Source organism: Electrona antarctica (assembly GCF_951216825.1).
Source record: "Electrona antarctica genome assembly, chromosome: 2".
Lineage (NCBI taxonomy): Eukaryota > Metazoa > Chordata > Actinopteri > Myctophiformes > Myctophidae > Electrona > Electrona antarctica.
This window is the reverse complement of record NC_136807.1, coordinates 13,412,349-13,438,720: the sequence shown is the minus strand read 5'-3', so window position 1 is coordinate 13,438,720 and position 26,372 is coordinate 13,412,349. Positions and strand designations below refer to the sequence as shown.

The following is a 26,372-nucleotide window of genomic DNA, read 5'->3' as shown; positions in this document are numbered from 1 at the left end:
TTTTCAATTGATAAAACAGGTCGGGAGTTATTAAACCGAACGTGGACGCTGTTCCAGTGTTACATTTGCTGCGCATATTGGATTAATTGTAACGGCATGCGTGATAAATGTAACAACGCTAAAAAAAACACAATTAAACATATCGTTTTCAGCTTAAAGCAATTATATTTAATTGAAGCAACTCTTTAACATTGTTTTCATACCATGGATGTGATACGAAAATGTATCAAACATAAGGGAAATATTAAATAGTACCGGGTGTACCAGTTTGGGCGTTTGAGTCAGTTCAATGGGAAAATACATTGATTAAACAAACGTTTGATTGATTGAGTTGTACAATGTTATACAACCCTAAACTAATTTAGAATACACTCTGTAATGAAAGACAACTGACTGAACATATAAGATTGGCCAATACAGTATGTCAAATATGGAAATATGAATATTTAATGGATAGGCGTGTGTTACAATTGACCCACTTTTGCAAGTTGTTCTTTGGCGTTGCTACAGACTAGAATGAACGTGCATTCCGTCTAAACACGATGCAAACTAATGAAGAACATAAGCATGAAGACATCCATGTGGATTTATATTCACCAACATCAAAGAAAAAAATTGTAGCCCACATATACTCCAGGTGTAAAATTTTACGCATTTTGAGAAAAGTCAGTTTTTCGCCAATAACTCCCCGTAGGATGAAGGTAAACACTTCAAACTTCCTGGGCACGTATAGTACGTTGCTGTACACATACTGACGCGATGGTGTCATGATGGCGTTGACCAATCAAGAGATAACGTGCATGTTACAACCATGACGCGTTACAACCGTGGCAGCTCTCCCCTACTTGTGCTGTACGTACTGTATTGTACTGTACAAGCTCTCCTTCCTGGCGTGTGTGTGTGTGTGTCACCGTCTCCACACCATAGAGCAAAACTTTCTTAAGCTGCGCACTTCTTAAGCTGCGCGCAGCTTAAAGCTTGAGTTTTTAGACAGCTGGTGGATGGAAATTAAGCTCCACCTCCGCGGAAGACTTGAGCGGAGGAGAGCGTTTCCGGGAATCTGGCCGTCGCGCAAGTATTCGGCGGAGGTGGAGCTTAATTTCCATCCACCAGCTGTCTAAAAACTCAAGCTTTAAGCTACGCGCAGCCGAGAACGTGCGCAGCTCTTTTGACCGTGTGGCAGCACCTTGAGTGTGTGTGTGCCGAGGTTTGACGAGACAAGCTTGCTCCCCCCGCCCATAGCCCCCAAATGAGACAGCGGTCCCACTTCAGGTCCGTTAGAACGGTGTACTGCAGCTGTCAATGCAATCCATTGAGGCTGTAGCGATTTATTTTGTGTTCTAATAAAGTGTCCCATTTGTTTGATTTGTCCTTTTCAATGTCACATACCTGCCATCTCAATATACAACCCACAATGTACTATAATATACTCCATCAGAGATTCAAAAGTGCTAGTATTGTAAATCTCAAGTTAAAGGGATCGCACGGTCGCATCCCTTGAGGTTTTCAATTCCCAGATATATTTCGTTTTATAGGCTATGTATTTGTGGACAATTATCTAAACAGCATCAATTGCAAGACTAATTATTAATACTCATCTGGAGAATTCACTAGGTAGTTGAAATGTTGAAAAGCGTTATTTAGTCAAGTTATTCAGCCAAGTTAATTATACAACAAGTTGACAACGGTAAAACACACCGTCGGAGCTCCGAGGTAGGTAGAACATATTAGTAAGCCCGTGACACACACACACACACACACACACACACACACACATTTGAGTACTTTTATTTGGATCTACAACAAACAGTAGCATAACAGATCCAAACATTTTTGAGGAGGGTTTCAAACGAAGGCATAACCAGACACTATATGCAGTATGATTAACTCACAGTAATATGAAAAAATGTAATGATTATAGTCTAGCACCAGTCAACAGTATATGAGAATGTAGTAGTCCACTCAAGGATAGACAAAGCATCGCCTCTTCCATATAGAGAGGCTGCCGATCACTGAGCAATATTTGGCCAGTCTTTTTGCAGCGATCTTCTGCAGTCCCCCAAGTTGCAATCCACGGAGCACAAGTCTGTGGACATGCCCCAGACTTCCAAACACAATGAATTGGCAGTCATAGCCAAGTGACTTGATACACTCTACCAAGGGCTGATATTTCATGAGTTTGGATGTGAAGCAAATGTCCATGTACAGATCAAAAGAACAGCCTATTTCAAAAATAACAACTGATTTACTTGTTTCATTAATAAAAATAATATCTGGAGCATTTGGAATATTACAGAAAATGTCAGTGGAATTGTGTTCAAACCAGTGTGGGTTAACAGTGCTGTGCAAATACATTTTAGATGTTAAATCCTGTACTTCTCTGATGTTGCTAGAAATTAGATCCACCAGCCGGTCATGCCTGGCAATATACAGTCCTCTGTAAAAGCTACAGCCATTGAGGATGTGGGCCATTGTCTCTTTATTGCTTGGGGTTGGATGTGGATGGAGAATGCAGTGTGGTTCATGTTGGGATGGATACCAGGTTGCCAAGTTGTATTTTGTAGGCAGAACTTGTAGGCGGGCCTTGATGGTAAATATGAGAATGTCCTCTCCAATGGTGGTATTTGAGAGGATGGAGTGAGACAGAGAGTGATTTGCAGAGGGTAGATGAGCCAGTTTTCCTTGCAGGCTTAAGCTGGTCCAATGCTGGGCACTCTGAGATCGCTTCATTCTCAATATTGAGGCTCTCGCCGTTTTGACGGACAGCTCCTGTTGCGCGCCGTCATCCAACGCGTAGGTCGCGCGCGCATGGACGAGCGGGTCTGTAATGATGTTATTGAGAGCAACAGCGGAGCCGTCGCGCGCCGCCCACTTCAGCTGTAATCCAGAGCGGTGGCACAAGTCATTTAGGTCCATCCAGTCAGAACGCACACCGAACCCCGGGGTTCTGATGTCCAGTTTTCCATTTTCCTTTATTTTAAATCCGAGAAATTGCGTGTCATTCTCCTCCGCAGGTGGTATTTTGCGTCGCTGCAGGTGCGTGAGGAGAGACTGTCGGGCCATTTCTCTAACAGTTGTGTCATCGCTGTTGAGCATGTTGAGAAGGTGTTGGGTTCTGGTGGCAGTGTAGATCCACTCGATATTCGGGACACCCAGTCCTCCCTCCCCGCGGGGCTGGAAGATGATGTCGCGAGTTGAATGGGTATTTAAACACAGCCACTTCCTCACCAGGCTCACCGTCTTGTTGTTCAACTCTGCCAGAATGTTCTGTGGTATATGGATGTTTGCAAACAGATGTTGAATCTTTACGATTGCCAGTTCTACGATGGCCTGTAGTTTCATCAGGATGGGGAGAGGAGATGTGTCAATAAGGTCGAGTCTGACAGAGTAGTCGTTAGTCAGCTCTCTGACCTGCTCTTCCCAGTCCCCCGCAACATTGAAGTGATGCCCACACACACACACACACACACACACACACACACACACACACACACACACACACACACACACACACACACACACACACACACACACACACACACACACACACATATCCTTCTACCCTAATAGACAGGGGGTACACAAGCACATGGCCGTTTATCCGTGCTCCTTCTCCTACCAAACCACACTGTTAGCACACTTTTCTCCATGCAATCCAACTGCACTACATTGCATCCACGCAACTGTCATATTTACTGTACAAATATTACTTTTGTCACACACACTGTTATTGCGCAACATTTCGCTGTGATGCAAATTACATCACAACTTTCTCATTCCCCGGCACCTCCCCTTTTCACTGCACACACACATACACACACGCACGTGTGCACACATACACAGGGCACCGCAGCACGGTACAGCACAGTATGCTACAGTACAGTATGGTAAGGCACAGCACAGCACAGTACAGCATGGAACAGTACAGTAGTGTACAGTACAGTACAGTACGGGACAGTATTGTACAGTACAGTATTGTACAGTACCGTATAGTACAGTATGGCACAGTTTCGGTATGATACAGTACGGTCCAGTACGGTACGTTATGGTACCGAAACATACAGTACAGTACAGTACAGTACAGTACAGTACAGTACAGTACAGTACAGTACAGTACAGTACAGTACAGTACAGTACAGTACAGTACAGTACAGTACAGTAGAGAAGAGAGCAGAACAGAGGAGAAGAGAAGAGAAGAGAGCAGAACAGAGGAGTACAGCACAGAAGAAACAACACACAGTACAGAGTACTGTACTGTGTGTTGTTTCTTCTGCTTTTATTTTGCTGTAGCACTTTGAGATGCCATGGAATGTAAAGTGCGTTATAAATAAAATCCATTATTATTATCCAGTACAGTACAGTCCAGTCCAGTCCAGTCCAGTCCAGTCCAGTACAGTACAGTACAGTACAGTACAGTACAGTACAGTACAGTACAGTACAGTACAGTACAGTACAGTCCTGACGTCACTCGCTCATCCCCTGGTTCACAGAAGTCATTTCTCTATGGAGAATAGCATGGGGTCCTCTTAAAATCGTCTCATATAAGCATTTTGGTCCACAAATAACCAAGCTGTCTCTGCGTTATTGTCAGGGAGGTGTCTCTGTATCGTTTATGACAGTCAGTCACTCATATATGATACAGTCTGTTTCTAGCGAAAATGTAACTAATTCAGCAGCAGTAACATTAGTGTTTTCTCTCAGTCAGTTGATCCTTCATATCCATATGAGTGAAATGGCCTAGATGACATGTACTGTACATTTTTCAAACACAGTTCTTATATGAGGCGATCTAAAATATCAAATGAAATAAAATATTAAAATGCAAATAAAAAAGTACATGAACCCGTGGATTTTCACCCTCTACCGATATTGACGTCAGACTTTGGTGCTCTATTGTAATTATGTGCAGTCCACATAACCAGCTCTGACAGTGTGATAAAAAACGGTTCCAAATACGATGGAACCGATTATTTAATCTCGGAACCTGAGTCTGAAAAAGAACCGGTTCCGGGAGCCCCTGTTGAAGACCCATGGTGGTTTGATATAATCGGAGTGACATAAGATGGGTTTGTCTAACACTCTCCTTCTGCTCCCCAGACGGAACATGGTGAAATACAAAGTGAAAGTGTCCACTGCTGGCACCTCTATGGCGTTTACCACAAACAGTGTTTTCATCAAGCTGGTGGGAAGGCAGGGTGAGAGCGAGCGCACCAAGCTCACCAGCATCATTGGAGCTCTCGACTTCTTCCAAGGCACTGTAAGTCTGACGTCTGTCTGAATTAAGAGATGGGGGGAGTTCAGCCATTTTTAATAAATATTTCTCAATGTGTGTTTTCAGACCTCCACCTTCTCAGTGGATTGTCCCGTAAGCCTTGGTGAGCTGGTGCTGATAGAGCTGGAGAAGAAGGCCCTCCTCAAGGCGGTCGACTGGTTCCCCACCAAGATTGAAATTGAGTCTCCAGAAGGAGACAATTACCCCTTCCCCATCTACTGCTGGATCGCAGATGGAAAGACACACCTGTTCAGAGAGGGCAAAGGTTAGTGGGGGTTTACTTACTTACTTTATACTTAGGCCTTTACAGTGGTGGAAAAAGTACGCAAAGTTTGTATGTATATAGAACTATACATAGTAAAAGTCTGGAATTCAAAATGTACTTCAAAACTTCAATATATGTAATAAAATAAAATAAAAACTAAAACTAAAAAAAACGTTTTTTATTTATATTTTGAAAATAGCTCATCTGGGTTATTTTGTAATAATAGCCCAAATATAACAACTATAGTAACTATAGTAACTAAAGTTTTCAAATAAATGTAGTGGAGTAAAAGTACAATATTTGACTCTGAGGTGTATTGGATTAGAAGTAAAAGTATTGGACAATGGAAATACTCCAGTAAAGTACAGATACCTCACAATTGTACTTAAATACAGTACTTAAGTAAATGTACTTAGTTACTTTCCACTACTGCCTCTAAAGTCCTTTTGGAATATAGGCCATTGAGTACATTTACATGAGGACTGAAACCCCCTTTTAATTCCGAATAAAAGTTCAATCCTATTACACGTTGTCAAGTAAAAACTTAAATCCGAATGAAAATGCTCAATGCGATTTAAAAACCATTCCGATGTAACTGGCCGGATTATTCCGATGTTGAATGAGATTGAAAGAAAATTGGACTCATGTATACACTCCTTCGGATTTAAGTTCATTCTGGTCTTTCTGAGCATGCTCATTTCCAAGGTGCTCCAACTTCAAGGCACTTCCAAGGCGCTCATTTCCAACACGTGCCAAGGGAATATATCTTGTTCCGAGGACTCAGAGTTTGCACATAGAGCGCGTTTTTTCGTGCATTTTGCATATCGGAAATACACACAAAAAACGTGGACCAGCAGCAGTGAGGATGATCCCCCTGATGATGATCTGTGAGTGAATACGCTATAATGTCCATATATCCTATCCCCTTAAACTTTTATATAACTTGCCTATTCCAAGTGCAACCTAAACGTCATGAAACATAACGGCTTGCGCAGTTTGCATTGATGAGCAGCTGCAATCAATCTATTTTTATTTTTTTTAAAGATATTTTTTTGCGGCTTATGCCTTTTATTGGTTTTTGAAGGGACAGACAGTAGGCTGACAGGAAACGGGAGAGAGATGGGGGAAGACATGCAGTAAAGGCCGTGTCGGGCTCGGGAGTCGAACCCGCGGCACACTGCGACTGGATTACCAGTCGGGTGCCCAGACGGTTACGCCACCGCCTGGGCGCTGCAATCAATCTAGTATTAAACACCCAATTCATTCTCTAGTATACAGAAGTGTTGCGCCCGGAATATATTTAATGCCATGTCATGATGATGATGCGGCCATAGATGGATGTGGCTGCCTGCCACAAATTCAATAACTCTGTCTCTATGGGTTCAAGCCTGGATTATCTTTCGTCGCACGATGTTGTCGTGCAGATAACATTATGCGTGTCCCACAGATGGGATCAGCCTGGGCACACTTGAACTTCCATGCGCGGCCAAAGGCAGCTGTGTTTTGCATAATTTCCGAGTTTTTAGCAAGGACTGTCTAAAGAGGACGAGACGCGAAGACCGTACGGGCGACGCCATGTTGCTCACATGGTGCTCCATGGAAGGAAAGAAACATGCGCAGTTGAGACCAGGAAGTTGTACATGACAAATCATAGATATGGCACAAATGGCCCAGCAGATGGCGTGATGCCACTGACAGGAGATATGCTTGTACATATCATGTCACGTCATTGCATTTTACCTTTTATATTAACGTTTTAACAGCAAATGGATAAGTAAGTCCCAGCATGGATCATCACACAGACAGTAATGTTGGTCGGACGTGACATATGTACAAGCATCTCTCCTTTCATTGGCATCACGCCATCTGCTGGGCCATTTGCGCCATATCTATGATTTGTCATGTCCAACTTCCTGATCTCAACTGCGCATGTTTCTTTCCTTCCATGGAGCACCATGTGAGCAACATGGCGTCGCCCTTACGGTCTTCGCGCCTCGTCCTCTTTAGACAGTCCTTGGTTTTTAGACAGCTGGTGGATGGAAATTAAGCTCCACCCACGCGGCAGAATGCCGCTGGGGCAAGCTTTTCCGGGAATCTGGCCGACGCTGCAATCTGGCACGTGGGTGGAGCTTCATTTCCATCCACCAGCCGTCTAAAAACTCGAAAATGACGCAAAACACAGCTTCTTCTGTCCGCGCATGGAATCTAAAGTGTGCTCAGACCCGTTGTCAGCCTGTAGATCATACATAACTTTTCTGATAGCCTCGTGATCAGAAAAGTTGATATACGCGATGTCCCCCATATCTCTGTTTACTGCTTTGTGTGTGTGTGTGTGTGTGTGTGTGTGTGTGTGTGTGTGTGTGTGTGTGTGTGTGTGTGTGTTCAACAGTATGTCTGTCTGTCTGTCTGTCTGTCTGTCTGTCTGTCTGTCTGTCTGTCTGTCTGTCTCTCTCTCTCTCTCAATGAAATAATGGGATTTAAAAGTAATGTCTGTAATGTTTGTATTGTTGAGACATACTGAATGAACTGCCTATATTTTATGTGTCCAACAGATGGCGTAGTTTCATGTGAAATAACATGTCTCATGTCATATCACATCGTCCATGTAAACACTCATTCGGAATGACCATTTGGCATTTCCCATGTAAACTCGTAGCAAAAAACATTACTTCCGAAGTACTTTATTCGTAATGTAACCATGGACATAGATGAGTCATTTCAATTCCACCCTCGCCTGTCTTGGCGAGGGTGTTTAACATCTGGCTCTAAGGGGCTTTCCACACGAGGACGGCTCAGGCTGTTCCCCGCGCAAGTTTGTGAACGATATAAAACTTTCCTTCGTCCACATTGCGGTTATGTTAATTATTATGATGTATAGACGAGTAAACTGCTCCGGATTCAGGGGAAAGCTGTAGTACACATGGCCGGCCTGTAGATGGCCACCCAAAAAAAAGAAAAAGCAAAGCATTTTATAAATTATACTATTGGTAATTCACACAGGTGTTGCCAAATAACTAATTATCTTGCCAGTCAGATGCGCATATGACATATAGGTCATATCAATTTAATCAGCAGAGGCTGCAGAGCAGTGCTTCTTCTCTCTGCACAGTGCACACACTGACTGACCAGCTAAAGTTTATGCCTACTTGGCCTACTTGGCTACCATAATATGACAAACCTTGGATTAATTCTTCTGAAAACGAGCAGCAAGCACAAGGTAGGCTAAGTGATTCACACATTCAGAGAGAGAGAGAGAGAGAGAGAGAGAGCGCGCCCCTTCTCTCGCTCAGATCAGATCAGACAGAGGTGGCGGTGGCTGTGCTGCCTATAACTTGTTAGCCTATATACTAATCTATTCTACACTACACCATTTAATAGTAACAATAATGTAGAAGATCATCCGTCTTTCCAGATTGGTAATCACCATAATTTATATCTGTTCTCCAAAAATAGCTCCTCTACAAGCTCATGCATGCAGGCTGCAGATCAGCTATTTTTGGAGAAGAGATTTATAGACATTATGCGCAAATGTAAAATAGCTGTGATACTTATATGTAAGTGGTTATGGTGAAATAAACCATTAACACTAGTTAGTTTGGAGGGGGCGAGGGGACTATGACATCACCGTTTCAGCAAATTAGGCGGCATTTGCTATACACGGAGACGAGAAAGTCGCATCTCCAAACTTTCCCACTCTGGAAGGTGGTTTCAAAATTAGCCGTTTAAGTCTCCCAAAACACCGTCTCTGTGTGGCAAAAAGGGCAGATCGGCTAAATACTTGCCCAGGTAACTCAAAATACGTCCTCATCTGGATGTCCCCTCAACCTACATGTTATCAACACTAAATATCAGATTTTAATCTCTTCTTAACTTTTTTTATTTTTCTTTCAGCTTTGAGACACTTTGAGGACGAACATCCTTTGTCCAAATTATGCAGAGAAAATGAACTGGAGAAGAGAGCGAATGACTATCAGTGAGTCTGATCTGTAGCATAGTTCTATCAATGTTGGGTCTGCGTCGGAATGCCACTCTGTTCCCGTGCAGCAGGTGCTCCGAGGGTTGGTCATTATCAACAAATAACAGACCACTGAATGCTGTGATTGACCAATCAGAATCAAGCATTCAACCAAGCCATGTAATAAAAAGACATATCAGACATATTTTTCCCAGCAGTGGTGGGGAAAAGTACTCAAATGTATTTCTTAAGTAAGAGTATCAATAGGCCTACTGCAATGTATGCAATGCTATACTCCCTTACAAGTAAAAGTCCGGAATTCAAAAAGTACTTGGTTAAAAGTACGAAAGTATTGGCATCAAAATGTACTTGAAGTACCAAAAGTACTCATTGTGCAGAATGTCTCATTTCAAGTTTTCAAATTTTGGACCTGCAATGTAGTGGAGTAGAAGTAAAAGTGCTGGAAATTGGAAGTACTAGTAGAGTCCACATTATCTCAAAATTGAACTTAAGTAGCACTTAAGTAAATCTACTTAGTTACTTTCCACCACTGCCAAATATGGGTCCATATGGCCTGCCTACACACGTCAAACTCAAACTGGGGTGCCCGGTAAATGAAGAACAGGACACAGGAAAAAAACGGTTTGTCTGCATGGTCACATTACCCAAGTTCAAAATACTAAGTGAAGTTGGTTTGTCTGGTCACATTACCCAAGTTCTTCCAGTTCCAAGCCAGTTGACTGCTCTCTCTTCCTCCATAGGTGGGATATAGCTGAAGAAGGCATTCCTCACTGCATGAAGGCTGGTAATCCTCTAGACCTGCCATTAGAAGTCCGTTTCACCTTCACCAAGAGCACAGAGTTTCTCTTCACATTATCTACAGGGTGAACCATTTACTACTGTATGAGGGTCCATTGTTAATGCTGCATTATATGAATTGTATGTGAATATTTTGAATATTTTGAATGTTACAATTTAGGCATTTAGCAGACGCTCTTAATGCAGAGTGATTTACATTAAGCAAGAACAAAAAAACATGACGATACACATACAGACTAGTTAACATGAATACGTAAGCTAACATAAAAGTGGAATATATCTATTCCATTCCCATTCCGTGCTATCCTAGAGATTCCATCTGAGCCATCCACGAGATACACGAGAGTTGATTAATTATTTTTTAATTAATTAGTTTACCTCTTTTTTTTAGCCTTCTGTGGCTAGCATCCATAGGCCTCTCATTGTAGAACAAGGCTACATGATAAGCCATGGTACACGTGCACACACACAGGGTTCTTATGGTATTTATTTCTCAGAATGGCATAAAATGCCATGTTTATAGCCTATTAAAACATTAATCCCAGCCGCGCTAATCATGCTGCTGCTCTGGAGGCGATGGTCCGTCCTTTCCCTATAGGTCCACTACAGATCCAGACTACATCACTACCGGCTCGGGAAGAAGTGACCCTTAGCTTCTCTGCTTATTTAGCAGAGAAGATTTCACCACGATCTTGCCTAGATGGCTGGACAGTAATGTTTAAAGGGGTATTTCACTTTCAAACATGTATGGGTCATGTATGGTCATTTTAACATCCAAATGGTAGGCGAAATGGTGCATTTATATAGCACTTTTATCCAAAGCACATATTGGAACTTCAAACTCCATTTGAACCATGATAGATTAATCAAAGACACCCTCCGTTGTTCTGGTAACTCATACTGTCTTCCTAATTCATGACGGGGCCATGTCTTTTCGATTTTTTGTTTTCATTAAAGGACCACTTCACCACTTTTCAACCTAACTTCATATAATAGGTCCTCACTAATAATCAGGATAAAATGGCACGATTTTTTTCTACTCAGTCTGTGTCTCATAGGAGGGCTGTGGGCAACAAGATTTTTTTACAAAAATGTTTAGATTTTCATTATCGTGAGAACGATGGCTTCCATTTTCGCATTGCAACTTTTCAGGACTAGAAAGCCTGCAGTTTTTATTAGCTTGTATTCCCCATCGATGATGTCACTGGAAGACGGTTTCTGAACTGCCCACAGCCCTCCTATGAGACACAGACCGAGTAGAAAATAATTGCGCAATTTTTTCATGATTATTAGTGAGGACCTATTATATGAAGATAGGTTGAAAAGTGGTGAAGTGGTCCTTTAACTGTATTTTATTAATTTTTTATTTTGTTTTTTTATTTTCCAACAAAAAATACGTTTAGGAGGGCAGTATGAGTCACCAGAATCAAGGACGGGTTTTCGATGACTATCAAAAACCCCATCGAAAAATCCATGGTTAAAATGGATTTTGGAGTTACAATGGGTCTGTATTCAATCAATCATTTGGAAGATCCCACAATTAAACAATACAAAAATAACAGGAAATAAAAGATACAAAATAAATACATAAAATGCACATATCCCACACTGTTCAGTACATACAAGCATGGTTCCACAATCTAGATGAGAACCTAACCAATCAATTATCTCAAAACTCAAGAATACTATAAAACAAAAGTGAAACATCCCTTAAATATTAAACGCCAGCTGAATGCCAGTGTTAAATCTATATTAAATTTAAAGGTAAATGCAAATAACAGATACGAAAAAAATAGCCTATAACAATATGCTAATTGACCGCAGCGCAGTCCTCTCCTCCATTTTAAACTGTGCTCGATTCACTCCCCAGTTTGGCAGAGCTGAACCTGAAAGGTCTGGCAAACTCCAAGGACACGTGGAAGACCATTAACGACATTGCCTATGTCAAAAGCACAGCCATTTCAGGTTGGCTATTCCAGTGGTTCTCAAAGTGTGTGTGTGTATGTGTGTGTGTGTGTGTGTGTGTGTGTGTGTGTGTGTGTGTGTGTGTGTGTGTGTGTGTGTGTGTGTGTGTGTGTGTGTGTGTGTGTGTGTGTGTGTGTGTGTGGGGGGGTCACTACTAATAGGTTAACATATTAAACCCCCATATGGTTGAGCAGAGTCCTTCAGGGCTCTATAGTGTCTTTTCTGTTTTATATTTCTCTGAAAATAGCAGAGTTTGCCCGTCTGCAAAAGCTTTCCTCACAATACAGATTCTATACAGCAACACCACTTTAACCCTATAGCCTACTCATCAGCTATTTGATAATAGACAATCTATAGTCAATCAGCTATCAGAAATCTTGAAAGAATGTGAAAGATTGTGAATATTTTTGAAACATTTTTACAGCACTCATTTTGTTTGGGGGTCCCATGCAGGCACAAAGTTATTTTCAAATGGAGGTCCACACAGCATTATCAAGTTGAGGGTCTTCAGAAGGTTTGAGAACCACCGATTGAAAAACAAGTGTCAATCTGTAGGATGAAGTTAGACATTCGGAAACACTCTCACAGCAATAATGTGTGTTGTGTACAACTAGGCTACAGAGATTCTTAGTGGGAACACAAATATTAATGCACATAATTAGGGCCCGAGCACTGCACCAGAGTGAAGCCCTATTGAAATTGCAATGATTATTATTATTCTTCCCGATAATGAATCACATTTTTGAGGCACATGCACACACATCGCAAGTGGTGAAAAATTATGTATTTTAATCATCTAGACGATTAGACGATAGAAAAAGTTGCTAAATAAACGTAGGATAACTATTGTTAAGTGCTATAACGATAAAGTTACATGTAATAGCATGCAATGCATACAATAGATACAGTAGCAATTAAATGGTTACATTAATTTATGTTAGCGATAGGCTGGTAAAATGGAATAGATACATGTTTTTTTTTACAATTTAAAAGGTTGTATTGCCACGGTGATAATGATGCATAGAACACAGCTTATATACATGGTGAGGAAAACAAACAATACAATATGGATGCTGCTTGGCTGAACAGTAACGTAAACAAAGCAAATCTGTCTTCCAGACTACGTGCGGGAACACTGGAAAGAGGACGCTTTCTTCGGCCACCAGTACCTGAATGGTGTCAACCCCATCCTGATCCGCCGCTGTACAGCCCTGCCGGACAACTTCCCTGTGACCAATGACATGCTGAGCATCCATGGTGGGCGGAGCTTCGAAGAGGAAATTAAGGTGCTTTCTTTTTTGTTTTATATTAGTGAAGTGATACTTTATTCATTGAGACACAAATAGTGTGGGACCTGCTACAACCTAGCCTGGCTCCAGCCTTTGAATCGCTGGCCACACCCATTAAATATATATGTTCTGGTGATTCAGGGTCTGGTGTCTATGGCGAGTAAGTTTGAAAATCTGATACAGAGGCTACTGCCAATCAACGCCGTTTCAACTCGATGACATCTAACAACAGCGCCGGACCAAACATCAACATGTGATGATAAATCACTATGATAAATAGTTATAGTTATAAATATTACAGAAACGACAGGTTTTAGAAACATCATCATCATCATCCTACATATTTTACCGTGTTTGTTTACATGCTATTAGCGCTCGTTGACTGTGTTTGTTTGGTTAGTAAGCCACATTGATTTGGTTGATTGGTTGGTGTGAACCGATCGTCGAAGACTGCCGCTTTGGCAATGATGTATGTGTGATGTCACTGCCTGTGGTATATCATGGATACTGTCACAGCATCCCTTATTACTTGTTACTTGCGCAAGCAGAGCGCGCAAGTACTAGTTTCGTCCAGGACGATGTTCGATGCGTATGCACCGTCCCAGCATATGACGTAATGACTACTTGTGCCTGATACGGCAGTGGTGCCAGATTACATACATGTATAAATAGGGGCATTACCTTTAATCCTCCCGATACTAAAACATATCGTCATTACGTCACCATCGAAAACCAATTACACTCTGGCATTGGGTCCTTTAATCCACATCTTTATTACGTCATCATTGAGAGCTAGTCATCATTGAGAGCTAGCTATACCAGTTATACCCTGACGTCATATGCTGGGACGGTGCATACGCATAAAAAGTAACCACAGTATACCGCTAATCAACTTACAAATTACATATACATATACATAGAGGCATTTCCTGTAATCCACCCGACATTGATCGAGATATACGTCACCATCGAAGGCATTGGGTCCTTTAATCCACCACTTTATTACGTCATCATTGAGAGCTAGTCATCATTGAGAGCTATAGCTATACCAGTTATACCCTGACGTCATGCTGGGACGGTGCATACGCATCAAAAGTAACCACAGTATACCGCTAATCAACTTACAAATTACATATACATATAAATAGAGGCATTTCCTTTAATCCACCCGTCACTGATCGAGATATACAGTACGTCACCATCGAAAGCATTGGGTCTTTTAATCCACATCTTTATTACGATATACTTCATAATACTACTTTTTTACGTGCAAAAAGTAGGTACGTAGCAAATAGCTAAACCTAATAATTCAATATTTCAATCGTTCTTTCAAAGAGAAGCTGAGATTTGACAGTTTGTAGCGGTCGACAGTACTTGCGCGCTCTGCTTGCGCACTTGTGTGCAACAAGCAAGTAGGCACTCGACATGCAGAGTGCAGTTCTAGTTATATAAATATAATGACCAATAACTAAAATAAATAATATACTATGGCTAAAACAGGCATATCCTTATTAATTTTATATTTTAACAAAATAATGGAAATTGTCAATCTACAAGCTCACACATGCTCCATATAGCGAAATGTGAGCTTGTAGATCAGCTATTTTGGCTATTTCTGTAAAAGTTATTTAACGTGTCTGAATTTCTTTTTAATGGAAACAATTCCAAAGATTATGCAAAGATTATTGCAATTAGCTCAAATAATTGCAATCAGGTGCAACAGGACTATATGAGTGCAATGTGAATCCATTCTGACGGCTAATGTTTCCAACAGAATGGCAACATGTTCCTGTTGGACTATAAGAATTTGGACGGAGTGGAAGCAAACATCATCAATGGGGAGCAGCAATACCTGATGGCTCCACTGGTTCTGCTGCACTTAACACCTGAACGCAAACTGAAGCCCATCGCCATCCAGGTGAGAACAATTAAGCTTCCAGACTGACAAATTAAACCAGCCCATACTTCCAAACAGTAAAGTCCTAGCTGATTGTATAAAACAACATTAGAATTCACCAACATTGCAGCTGTACGGAAAAACCTTGACTTTGTTTTATCAATGCTGACCTGCACGACCAACGTGAAGCTGGAAACAAAATATATGTTCAAGTTTGAACGCACCGCTAGTGTCCGAATTTTTTGACATTCCATATGTTGATCCTACCCCACCCGTCCTTCCTGTTCTGACATTCCCTATGTCGATCTGACCTCATCAAACACTGTACACTCAAGACTATGGCCGGTACAGAATTCATTCCATATGTTGATCTGACCCTGCATGCCAAAGCGCCACCGCTCGCCCAGCAGTCTGCCGCCTGCCGTCACTCAGGTGGATACGTGCACGCGACCTAGGTCACTTCTCACCCTCAGGGTGTCTTACTGGTAGTTATTTGTTAGGCCCAAAATATTGTTTATTGTCATGATTTGTCACGATCCGAGTTGGCTTTGTGCAAGGCTTACAGATCATATTTAAATAAATACTTTTTGTAACGTCTATGGGAAAAATGCATGGAACATTCTTTTCCGGGCTGCTCGTCATCATGAAAGGGGGCAGGACTGTGACGCTCTATACTCTAGAATAGGCTCTATGCACAGCAGTTGTACTGGAAATAATTGAATGAAGGCTCTGTTCCAGTGTCGCACAGTGGTTGTCTGTACTATTATTATTATTATTATTATTATTATTATTATTATTATTATTATTATTATTATTATTATTATTATTATTATTATTATTATTATTATTATTATTAATATTAATATTATTATTATTATTATTATTATCAAGGACACCCATATCTCTGAGACCCTTACAAGTGCATTTGGTTCCATTTGTACACTCTCAATGTTACTTACCATGAGAGTCTTAGGACCCCACTTCGAGACCCGTGTAGCAGTGTTTCCAGTGAGCCAACATGCACAATATCAGCACCCTGACCCTGTTTGAGTATGGAACAGGAGGGACAGCGAGTGCATTTTCCAGCAACGGCATGAGCCGCGGAACACCCGCGGCAGGCAGTAGTGTTTCACACGGCAGGACACTCTAATCCAAACTCTTACCCTTAAAATTAAACACCACATTTCCCCAAGGCTTAAACAATACCAATCCAGTACAGGGAACAGGATAGTAAACAAACCCTTAAATGCTAAACTTCTAAATTTCTCATAATTAGAGCAGAGCCAGGACAATAGCAGAAACACAAAGCCATTCAGATTCAAAATCAAACCATCTTGGTCTGAGGTTGACACTAATGGTCTTGATGGGTGGACTTAATCCCCTCAAAGGTAATCACACTTTAATCATTGACCTCAGAGGTAACTAGATTAAGCCAGACTAAAACTAAATATAAGATTGAGAAACTTTTAGTACTTCTAGTAAGACTAAAACTTAATTGCCCAGACTCTTCTTCAACAAAGATGGCGAAAGCAAACATTCTTTGTTCGGTACTCATACAATAGTATGGTACAAAACACTGAAGTCCTTAAACCAGAAACGTAACCGCAAGCATGGCGCAACGCATGTCGGACCAACACACTGCCGCGGAACGAGCGGCAGTCCAGTGTCTTATCTGCCCCCCCCATCCCCTGCGGCATCTGCTGCCAACCCCCTCCTTGCCTCGAAACTATGACTCACAGACTCCCATTAGCACCTCAAGAAAGACAATAGCAACACATATACTTCACATCAGAAAGTACAAAAGGAATTATAAAAGAAAATAATAACAATAAAATAAAAACACACTTTTCATATGAGGGGTCAAGGATGTTGGGTTGACCCCTTTTGACCCCCCGTGGCGCCGTGGGCGCCTGGGATGTTAACATAAGCCTGAGTAGATGATAACGACCAAACGTTTTTTTGAAAGTTAATATCCCTTTAATATTTGTGGTTGCGAACGAAGTGATTGCGAACGAAGTGAGCACTAACTATAGAAGCTGGCCAAAACGGTCTGTCTGTCTGTCTGTGTGTCTGTGTGTGTGTCACACTGTAACACCACCCGCCCACCACCAGAGGGCAAAAGATTTGGAGCAAACCAATACGAACTGAAATTGGAATGATACAGAGGTCTGTGTGTGTGTGTGTGTGTGTGTGTGTGTGTGTGTGTGTGTGTGTGTGTGTGTGTGTGTGTGTGTGTGTGTGTGTGTGTGTGTGTGTGTGTGTGTGTGTGTGTGTGTGTGTGTGTACATGTGTGTGTCAGACTGCCACAACACTTCGTTCGCTTCCCGCGTTTACGCGTCTTACTTGTTGTAGTTACAAACATTGGATGTATCTTTGTATCTTCATGTCGCTGGCTTCCATTGAAAAGTAATGGTAGACTTAGGGGCCCTATCTTGCGTGCCGCCTTACCTCTTATCCCTATCAAGTTTTCACTATTTTGAAAAAACATTTTGTAATAGTTCAACTTGCTGATCTACATTGACATGTTGTGAGCTTGTAGATCGGCTATCGAAGTGTTTTAAAATGTTTTTTGTTTTTTTGGTTGTTTTTTTAATAGTAAAATATGACAAAAGAGTTTAGGGATAAGGGGTAAGGCGGCACGGGAGATAGGGCCCTTATGAGTCTTTATCTGTATGTATAGTAGTAAATTGTTGTTCCTTGTACAGTTGAAGCAAAAGCCATCAAAGGACAATCCAATCTTCTTGCCCACTGACTCCGAGTATGACTGGCTGATGGCCAAGATCTATGTGAGAAGTGCCGATTTCAGTGACCACCAGCTCAACGTTCACCTGCTACGCACTCACCTACTGGCAGAGGTCTTTACACTGTCACTGCTAAGGAATGTCCCCATGGTTCACCCCCTGTACAAGGTAACTGTCACTGTCATTGCTATATCGAATTACCTAACTGTAACCCATCAGAATTCAATCAAATATTTTGTTCTTGTGCACAAGACAACACAACCAAGTCATATCCATATCATATCATATCCAGTTGACATTATGAACACATTACCTTATGTCATATCCACTTATCAATACAATTATTAAGGGTTTGACTAGATGATACAGTTATTATGACTTTTCAACCAAGTATAATTTTAGATGTTCTGTCATCTGAAATCTACATTTGCGCACAAACATTGACCATTAGCTTACGCAAAGCCCTTTTTTCACTTTGTACACTGTTTATTAGTGTTGTTGTGAAACAATGACCATGGGTTGCCAGGTTCGACAGAAACAAGCAACTGGGTCAGTGTTTTTGGATGCCAAAACAAGCAACTTGTTCTTTACATAGAAACAAGCAACCGGGTCTAAGAAAACAAGCAACTGGGTCAGCATTTTTACATAGAAACAAGCTACGAAAACAAGCCCAAGCCCTTCGCCCTTTACACATAATACAGTGGCTATTTGAAAATAACAGATCAACAACCTCACAACGCACCGGCACGTGCTTGCCTGCATGTATGTGTAGCAGAGTGGCTCACAACCTCAGCCTGATTTGGCCTCAATAGTCTGATATCTCCCCCAAGTCATATAGGGATATCCCTTTAGATTGGAGGTTAAAATGTTTGCTTTCCACTCGGGAGACCCGCGGGTACAATTCCCAGGCATTACATGTGTTACTTTGGCTATTGTTAACCCCCAACGGGTATGGACTAGTAAGAACTAATTTCCAATTATGTCAATCTCTTTTTTCCCCCTCAGCTCCTGATTCCTCACACCCGCTTTACTCTGCAGATCAACAACCTGGCCCGAGGATTCCTGATTTCTAATAAGGGATTTTTCAATACTGTAGGAAACACCGATTAACAGCTTTCAATCTCTTTGACTCTTAAGTTTGACTGCTGAACTCGACTTTCCCGTACTAATTGATAAAGACCTCTTTCCCTGCCGAATCCGACATTCCCAACTTTTGCTTTATTTGTTTTATTGGCCAATTTTGATAACTTTTAAGACATACAAGGTTTTACGTTTGGATCACATGACCGGAACAAAACCACTAACTGGGTTCTCGCCGCATGCTCTGCTGCGACGACACGATCTTAACACTGATCATCCTCAGTATCGCCTCTTTAACCTCATGCCACCTGGACAAAGATATAGAACCTTGCCTTGGAAAAAGGTCCGTTTTAGAAGGAGTTTTGTCCCCTCAGCCATTGCGGCATTAAACAAACTGCCCTGCCGATAGGATGGTTCTGTATACTGTGGGGACCTCATGTTTCTGTATGGTCTTGGTGTTATGTGTTGTTTTTGATGTGGGTGTTTGAACAGACTGTGAAGACGAATATCCTTTGGGACAATAGAGATCTTTTTCATTATTATTATTATCAACAATGTAAGACTTCATTTTTGTTTTTCTCCAAACACAGTTTGAGAACCACTGATATAGAAACAAGGATTTAGAAGACAGTATTTTGTAGAGTTAGCCTGCAGGTCTTAATGGGTTAAACCCTACACTACTTTGCTGACAGGGGTCCCGCAGGGGTCTATACTTGGTCCCATCCTTTTCCCCCCTCCTATCTCTACATAAAATCATCTTAGCTGAAAACAGCCTACATATCTACAAGCATGTTTGCAGCCCATCTACAGCCTATCAAGTTGCACCTTTTAGATCTACCATGAAGTTGTTGGGAATTGTCTTTTACTAAATACTCGGTATTTTTGCCGAATGCTCTCTTACTTTCCTATTTTTCCATGTGATTCTCTTCCAGTATGCAGCTTCAGGTGGAAAGGCTATGAAGACGATCCTGCAAAGGTCCACGGCCTCCTTGACCTACAGCTCTCTGTGTCCTCCTGATGACATCAAGGAGCGTGGAATGGACTCTGTACCAGGATACTACTACAGGGACGATGCACTCCAACTGTGGGCCATCATTTACAGGTATAGGGACATCTGATGATTCTGCTTTACTAATGGCACATTATCGCATACATATCAAGCCAGCTCAGTGGCCTTGTGGTTAGAGTGTCCGCCCTGAGACTGGGAGGTCGGGGTTCAATTCCCGGCCGGGTCATACCAAAGACTCTAAAAATGGGACCCAGTGCCTCCCTGCTTGACACTCAGCATCAAGGGTTGGATTGGGGGTAAGTCCCTGCGACATACTAGCGTCATGTCCAGGGGGTGTACTTGTACATCAAGCTGCCTCACGCTACAGAAACAGGAGATAGGCTCCTGCCCTATGGGCCTCATGGCTCGGCAAGGCTACTTATACTTACTTATCAAGCCACTAGTCTGGAGCAGTTGTTCCCAAACTTTCATGTCAAAGACCCCCAAATTGACACTAATTTAGCACGCGGACCCCCATTTGAAGAGATATGCCATGCAGGGACCCCCATAAGAGAAGATTTTTACGGCTCTCTAGCAGTGATTCTCAACCCGTTTAATTTCAAGGACCCCCAGTTACTTTTATTACATTATGTGTCCGTTCATAATGTTACACATTATTACATTATAGAAAAATCTGTTATTACGTTATGCGCTCATGTTTTTATTACATTATGAGCTGAGTATCACATTGAGTTTTTATTACATTTAAATGATTACATTATGAGCCGTTATTGCATTATTAGCAGTTATTACATTATGAGTTGCTACACTACACATGCATTAGTCTATGGACCCCCATTTAATGGCATTTCTATCTCTGGGACCCCCGATTTATATTGTAAAATTAATGTTAATTTAACTCTGAGAGCTAAACTATCATTTAGCTGGGGAGCCCCTGGAACTCCCTCAAGGACCCCTGGGGGTCCCCGGACCCCACTTTGGGAACCACGTGTTCTATAGAGTTTTTGTTTAGTGACAGGAGTCTCCATGTCTCTTCAGCTGTTTAGTAAACACAAAATGCATTCTCAACTCAATTTTATTTTTATAGCACATTTGATTTAACATGACCAGGTTACAAGAAAACAATGAGCAAACAATGCAATATAAACACACATTAGCAGACACAAACAAGTACAAACAAGCAAACATTTGCCCCAGTGAGTTAAAAACACAAGGCGACCTCAGCCACTGAAGGCCAAAGAAAAGAAGTAGGTCTTTGGCAACTATTTAAAAGTAACTATCGACTGCGCAGCTCTGATGGAATACCAGACGACTCGCCCCTTTACCAACTCGCCCCCACGAAAAGTTTTAACGTAGTTAACAGTTAATTTAGTATTTCCCTCCCTCTCTGTAATCTGAAATGATCTTGTATACAGATTTATTTGATTGTATAGTAGTCGATCTCTATACTTTAGAAAGAACAACATGTCACAGAGACGGTGACTGCTTAATTAAGTTAATTTAGGACCTTCTAGCAGTTAATTTCGTTTTATTACACATTTCTGTAGCCCATGTTTTGTAATGGCATCATCATGCTATTATGCCCGTGGATATACAGAGTGAACTTAACAATGATAAATGAATATGATAATACCTTTTAAATAATCACCAACATGAATATGATTGTTATTTATAGCTAGGTAGAGTAGTGGGGTGAGATGGAAAAAGGGCGAGCGTACCTGTTACCCTCTGATGTGTATGGGCAAATGATTCCAGAGCCTGGGGCCTATATAACAGTGTTTTGTGTTGTGTTAAAAGTGTAAAATATATTAAAAGACTGATGCTGAGGTCATTGTGTTGTTGATGTTGTGCTGTGCTGTGCTGTGCTGTGCTGTGCTGTGCTGTGCTGTGCTGTGCTGTGCTGTGCAGGTTTGTTGAAGGAATCCTCGGCTACTACTACCACACTGATGCTGAGGTCCAAAAAGACAGTGAGCTGCAGAAGTGGATCAAGGACATCTTTTTCCATGGGTTCCTTGCCGAAGCAAGCACAGGTACTCTTAGGGGCTGTGCACACAAAGCATTGTCTGAGCTGCACGCCCGTCTGCCATGCATTGCCGTGGTTAAGACGCGGTGCAGCGCTCCTCTATCCCAGCACCAGAGCATATTGCACTTCAACACTCTCATGCTTTTTGTCCATAGGAGTGCCTCAAAGTCTAAGCTCAGTGGGTGAGTTGGTGAAGTTTGTCACCATGGTGATATTCACTGGCTCCGCTCAGCATTCTGCCGCCAACTCTGGACAGGTGTGTCCTATTAGATTCCCCTGTCATAGAACCACTGACTGACACATACATACATACATACATACATACATACATACATACATACATACATACATACATACATACATACATACATACATACATACATACATACATACATACATACCTGTGTAGTATAGTATCTTAATCTATTTCTATTTTTGTAGTTTGACTATGGTGGTTGGATGCCCAACACTCCCATCACGTTGCGGTGTCCTCCTCCCACCACCAAGGGGAGCTCAAGTCAGAGCAGCATGTTAGAAGCCCTTCCTGACGTCGCCGCCACGGCCAACGGCCTGTCCACCATGTGGCTGCTCAGCAAACAGTCCTCTGACTTCGTAAGTGTCCCTTCCTCTATTAAAGGCCACAGTATACATAGGAGCCATTTTATTAAGTTAGTACAGCAAAAAATCACACCCGTATCAAATCAAATCAAATCAAATCAAACTTTATTTATAAAGCACGTTTTAAAACAACCAAGGTTGACCAAAGTGCTGAAGAGAGGGGTGCTCTTATCATCGTGCATCATCATGACATAAAATAGACATTATATGGGCTCTATTTTCGTCCATGCTAAACCCCTCATACCTAAGCTTCCTTTCTTTTTTTATTCTTTTGAAAACATTTTTGAATTGTTAACATAGCCAATCTACAAGCTCAAAACGTGTCGATGTAGATCGGCTAGTTCAACTATTCAAAATGTTTTTCAAAATAGTTAATGAAGGCAAAAAAGTTTAGGGATAGGGGTTTAGGGTTTAGGCAGCATGGACCAAAATAGAGCCCATTATCTCTATTTGCTGCTCAGACACTATGTCGTAAAAAAATCCATTCATGGTCAATGGGAATTTAATGTTTGTGTAGGACAAAGTTTGTGAACATACACTAAAAGCTGGATATAGGAGGGGCTGGCACCCCTAAAACATTACTGAAGTTTCGATCTTGCGATCTTACTCACAGTTATACATGGCAGCGACTAGACTAGATGAGGGCTGTGCTCTCCATGAGCCAAACCAGACAACAGAGAGCCAACTACCGGCTCTCTGTTACATGTATCTGGTCTCGCGTAGCCAGACAACTATTCCACAATCTCTGAATGCTACACCTCCCGAAATCCGAGTAAGGAAGCTGCCATTTCAGTTCACGAAAATATATTTAAAAATATCTTTACATTTTATTAACTTTCCTGCTAAGCAACAAGCTATATACGCTTAAGATTATTTATATTTAAATTTGGATACATTTGCGACTCTGAAGATGAAACGGTAGTGGGGAGGAGGCTCTACTTCCGCTTTATCGCTGACTCATCGAGCTTCGATTGCTCCAGACTGTATGACGGAAGCATTTGAAAATTGCGAGAGGCAACAGTTTGGCAACGCGAGACTATCATATAATTACACTGTTCTGCATGTCTCTGGAATGAATCAGTTGATTGACACATTCTATCACACACATGCCACGTCACACGTGGGGGCCTATTTGTTTTTTGGGGTGTTGCTGATTTTTGGGGGAGAATGAATAAGACAAAGTTAAAAAGTCCATAGACTTGGCTGCCACATATAAGGATAGGCAAGGATAGTGAAGATAAAATAACACAATGCAAGGGAACACTCTCAGACTCAGTAAAGACATAAATAAACCCCCAGGGACCATCTACAACAGCGATCCCCCAGTGTTTTTGGCCGTGCACCCCCTGTTAACTCCTGACCTGGCTAGCTGACCCCCCCCCCCCCCCCCCCCCCCAACGCTAAGTCTCGTCATATTTGGCCGAAAAGTTTGTGCTAAATAACACCATGAAACCGCCATTAGCCTTTCATGTCACGCACCAACTAGAGGGCGTCCGCGCACCACAAGGGGTCCACGCACCACAGTTTGGGAACCCCTGATCTACAGAAAACATGAAAGGCTCAAATCTCCATTTAGGCCACTGGGTTCTAACTTCTAACATGTTACGATTATGTATCCACAGTGCTTCTCTGCAAAGAAATTCATTTATTATGTCACCCCCCTGTGGTGAGGTTGGGATTTCTTTTAGACGGACTGCAATTGTGTTCATGTACCTAGTATTATAATTATGTTTCTATTTTCTCAGCGTCCTCTTGGCCATTACAAAGAAGAGCATTTCAGTGAGGAGATTCCATGCAAGTTCATCCTCGATTTTAAAGCAGAGCTTGCAGAGTTCGGTGCAGCTGTCAACGCCAGAAACCAGACTCTGGAAGTCCCGTACACATACATGGACCCACAGCTGGTGGAGAATAGTGTTGCCGTTTGATACGAGTGTGTTTGACTTTATTCTCAGGAAGTCGGTTCACTATTGAATAACTCACTGGCAAGGTTATAATAGTTTGGGATTTTCACTATAATTTTAGTTTCAGTTCGTTTGGACGTTTTTTCTAATTCTGGTTTGTATTGGTTTTAGTTTAAGTTTTTTTCATAATTTGGGATATTTGTCAGGTACAGGATTCAAAATGCTCAGAGCAAGTAGGCCTATAAGTAGGCCTATTGTGTATTTAAAACTCAACAAAAGATACCATTTTAAATATATATATTCAGTTACTGTTGGTAATGAGAAAAGCTAACATGCACACACACACACACACACACACACACACACACACACACACACACACACACACACACACACACACACACACACACACACACACACACACACACACACACTAGGGCATTAAGCAACTAGTCGACTAGTCAACTACCGGTAGTAAGTCCACTAGTCGACCTTGTTGGTCCTAGTTGACTAGTTGATAAGAAAAAAATATATATGGTTATTTTCCCCCCCCGATTTTGTAGGCCTCAAGATCAGGTAGATTATAGTTATAGTCACCAATGTACACAGTTTTTAAATTTACAAATATTTATTTCCAAAAAGAAAAATATGTTTTTTCTTTTTTTTACATAATAGGTATACTAGTCAACTAAAGTAATAGTTTACTAGTCAACTAGTCGACTAGTTGACTAGTAAACTAGGCAACTAGTCAACTAGTAAAAATGACTAGAAGTGAATGCCCTAACACACACACACACACACACACACACACACACACACACACACACACACACACACACTTGAATTATTTTATTTGGATCTGCACAAGAGGCACAATACGATAGATCCAAACACTGATCGGAAGGTTCCACTATGGCCCAACCAAATACAACTGCTGCACATGCTTAACACAGAGAGGAACAAATACAACTGCTGCACATGCTTAACACAGAGAGGAACAAAGTGGAGTTCCTTGGAGTGGTTGCACCACTCAAAAACAGGGATTTGGGCAGGGAAACAAACCTACCTTCTATGGTGTCACTGAGCATCATGAAGCTATACCCAAGGAAGGACCCAATCACCTCAGATATTAGCAACCAGTTACGTACCGAGGATGTGGAACTCTCTTCCCTTACATATCAGACTGGCAACCTCAGTCGACGACTTTAAGAGGCGGCTAAAACCCATTTATATGACCTTGCTTTTAACTGATTTTGTTATAACCTTATCTCATATACACTGTTAATTTCAACGAATTTCTACTGACCAGATTTGAAGCTAGTACGTTTGTTTTTAACCATTGTTCAATTTTATGCATTTATGTGATTTTATTACTTGTATGTAAAGCACTTTGAACTACACTTGTGTCTGAAAGGTGCTCTATAAATAAAGATTATTATTATGAATATCACATAAATGTGACATCGTATTCTTGTGTAGACTCCATCCAGGGCCCTTTGCTGTTGGTGGAGGTTGTGGGTTTGAATCCGGTGCATCCG

At 41.6% G+C, this 26,372-nt stretch overlaps 1 protein-coding gene across 1 annotated transcript; it reads left to right on the top strand.

Annotated features, from left to right (window-relative positions):
- Positions 1 to 4,015: 4,015 nt before the first annotated feature.
- LOC306932172 (polyunsaturated fatty acid lipoxygenase ALOX15B-like) lies at positions 4,016 to 24,858 on the top strand (the record flags this gene model as incomplete). The annotated part of the gene is made up of 15 exons (XM_079513870.1): positions 4,016 to 4,038; positions 5,098 to 5,257; positions 5,339 to 5,537; positions 9,429 to 9,510; positions 10,254 to 10,376; positions 12,182 to 12,276; positions 13,396 to 13,562; positions 15,340 to 15,483; positions 18,168 to 18,371; positions 19,209 to 19,295; positions 20,216 to 20,385; positions 22,201 to 22,322; positions 22,471 to 22,571; positions 22,757 to 22,927; positions 24,679 to 24,858. 15 exons carry the CDS (start codon positions 4,016 to 4,018, stop codon positions 24,856 to 24,858), a joined length of 2,028 nt encoding a protein of 675 aa, XP_079369996.1.
- Between the last annotated feature and the right edge of the window lie 1,514 nt (positions 24,859 to 26,372).